Raw genomic sequence first — 2,500 nt, forward strand, 5'->3', positions numbered from 1 at the left:
CCCGTCCTGTCTAACCCCGCCCCCTCTCCCCGGTTCCCTCCCACAGGCAGTAAGGAGATGGTGCGGGTGATGAGGAAGAAGGGCGTCGAGCAGCACCCGAACTTCCGGGCGGTGAAGCACGTGCCGTTCGAGCAGTTCATCCAGCTGGTGTCGCACGCGGGCTGCATGATCGGCAACAGCAGCTGCGGCGTGCGGGAGGCGGGGGCCTTCGGGACGCCCGTCATCAACCTGGGCACCCGGCAGACGGGCAGGGAGACGGGTACGGCACGGGGGCGGGGGGAGGCTAGCCCCAAACTCAGCCAGGGTGAGGTGTCAGAGCAGCAGCAGCGCTGTCTGAACCTGAAACCTAGGGTCCCTGTTCACAGCGCTGTCTAAACCTGGCAACCCTGTTCATATTGCTGTCTAAACCTGGCAACCCTGTTCACAGCGCTGTCTAAACCTGGCAACCCTGTTCACAGCACTGTCTAAACCTGGCAACCCTGTGAATAGTGCTGTCTAAACCTGGCAACCCTGTTCACAGCGCTGTCTAAACCTGGCAACCCTGTTCACAGCGCTGTCTAAACCTGGCAACCCTGTGCATAGTGCTGTCTAAACCTGGCAACCCTGTGCATAGTGCTGTCTAAACCTGGCAACCCTGTGCATAGCGCTGTCTAAACCTGGCAACCCTGTTCACAGCGCTGTCTAAACCTGGCAACCCTGTTCATAGGACTGTCTAAACCTGGCAACCATGTTCACAGCGCTGTCTAAACCTGGCAACCCTGTTCACAGGGCTGTCTAAACCTGGCAACCCTGTTCACAGTGCTGTCTAAACCTGGCAACCCTGTTCATAGCGCTGTCTAAACCTGGAAACCCTGTTCACAGTACTGTCTAAACCTGGCAACCCTGTTCACAGCGCTGTGTAAACCTGGCGACCCTGTCTAAACTTGGCAACCCTGTTCATAGGGCTGTCTAAACCTGGCAACCCTGTTCACAGGGCTGTCTAAACCTGGGAACCCTGTTCACAGGGCTGTCTAAACCTGGCGTCCGTTTCTTCCCCAGGTGAAAACGTTCTGCACGTGCGTGATGCGGACACCCAGAATAAGATCTACCACGCCCTGGAGCTGCAGTTCGGAAAGCGCTACCCCTGGTACGTTTCACCTCACGCGGAGAGACTCTGCTGTTGCAGTCTTTCATCGCTACGGTAACGGTTACAGGTGCATTGTGGCCCAACCCCTGCCCGAAGCTGGGCTCTTTTGTTTCTCATGGGGAGCGACCCGGATACTGCCACCTCTCGCTCTTTATCCCTGCAGGGGACACGGGGGTCAGATATCACCTTTGTGTCTGAAGGTGAAAGACCAGCGTGGTCCCACCTAGGATTCACACCAAACCGGTTCAGACTGGTCATAAACGGTTTCTATAACGCCCTGCCCCACAACCTGATCTTAATCTGATCTCACTTTTAGTCAAACGCTTGCCTCCTTGCCACACTCATTTGCATCATATATTTGGTTAACAGCTTTTCGTTTCTGGCTCTATCCCATCTGGCTGATGGCTCTGATGTTTTTACTCTATCCGTTTATTCAGATGAGCAGTGATTTAGGTTCTTGCTCATGACTACGATATTAATGCTTAATGCTCTAACAGGCAACCTTGGAGTCTGAAGAGCTGCATTCTGTCCTCTGGGTGTATGTAGTGTACGGTGAAATTCTTTCACCCTGTGTTATAAATGAAGGTGTATAGCTGGGGGCAAAGTAAAAGAGTGGAATAAACTCTACAAACTGCATTTTACCTCAACAAGCTCTTAGTCCTGGATGAATAACTCACAGGTGTTACAAGTAGCCCACTCCTCCAAACAGTGAATCACGTGGCTCAGACTGTATATATAAAGCATGTAGGCGTGGTGAAGAGGTTTAGTTTTCTGTTTGACCAAATGGACAAGATGGCATGGTCTAGGTGACTTTGACCATGGTATGATTGCTGGTGCCAGACTTGGTGGTTCCAGCATCTCAGAAGCAGCTGCCCTCCTGGGATTTTCACACACTACGGTGTGTAGATCTTACTGAGAATGGTGCGATAAACAAAAACATCCAATGAGCAGCAGCTCTGTGGCTGGAAATAAGGTATTAATGAGAGGCCAGAGGAGAATGGGCAGACTTGCTGAAGCTAACATAGGGCTCAGATGTTTGCTGGAGATGCTGATTGGATGCTTTGAGATTTGAGTGTTTGTAGGAGGTGCTGATTGGACGCTGTGCGTTTTGAGGGTTTGCAGCAGACCTTGATTGGGTGCTGTGAGTTCTGAGGGTTTGCAGCAGACCCTGATTGGACGCTGTGAGTTTTGAGGGTTTGCAGCCGACCTTGATTGGGTGCTGTGAGTTTTGAGGGCTTTGCTGCAGACCCTGATTGGGTGCTGTGAGTTTTGAGTGGTAACGGGAGACCCTGATTGGCTGCTTTGCTGTGACGGCGCTCCTCTGTCGCGCAGCTCTAAGATCTACGGCGACGGGAACGCGGTGCCGCGCATCCT

General features: G+C 52.6%; 1 protein-coding gene across 11 annotated transcripts in view; it reads left to right on the forward strand.

The window, feature by feature from the left end:
• gne (glucosamine (UDP-N-acetyl)-2-epimerase/N-acetylmannosamine kinase) overlaps positions 1–2,500 on the forward strand; it is a 107,774-nt gene that overhangs the window by 97,230 nt on the left and 8,044 nt on the right. For all 11 annotated transcript variants that reach the window (XR_010330294.1, XR_010330295.1, XM_064337551.1 and 8 more), the window contains 3 exons: positions 47–259; positions 1,039–1,126; positions 2,459–2,500. The exon at positions 2,459–2,500 is cut by the window's right edge and continues 169 nt beyond it. Coding sequence is in view for 9 of the 11 variants with exons in the window: in XM_064337551.1 (XP_064193621.1) it covers positions 47–259; positions 1,039–1,126; positions 2,459–2,500 (343 nt within the window). In the remaining 2 variants the exon portion in view is untranslated. The remainder of the gene's footprint in view (positions 1–46; positions 260–1,038; positions 1,127–2,458) is intronic.

The sequence above is a fragment of the Anguilla rostrata genome, chromosome 5, assembly GCF_018555375.3.
Source record: "Anguilla rostrata isolate EN2019 chromosome 5, ASM1855537v3, whole genome shotgun sequence".
Taxonomy (NCBI): Eukaryota; Metazoa; Chordata; class Actinopteri; order Anguilliformes; family Anguillidae; genus Anguilla; species Anguilla rostrata.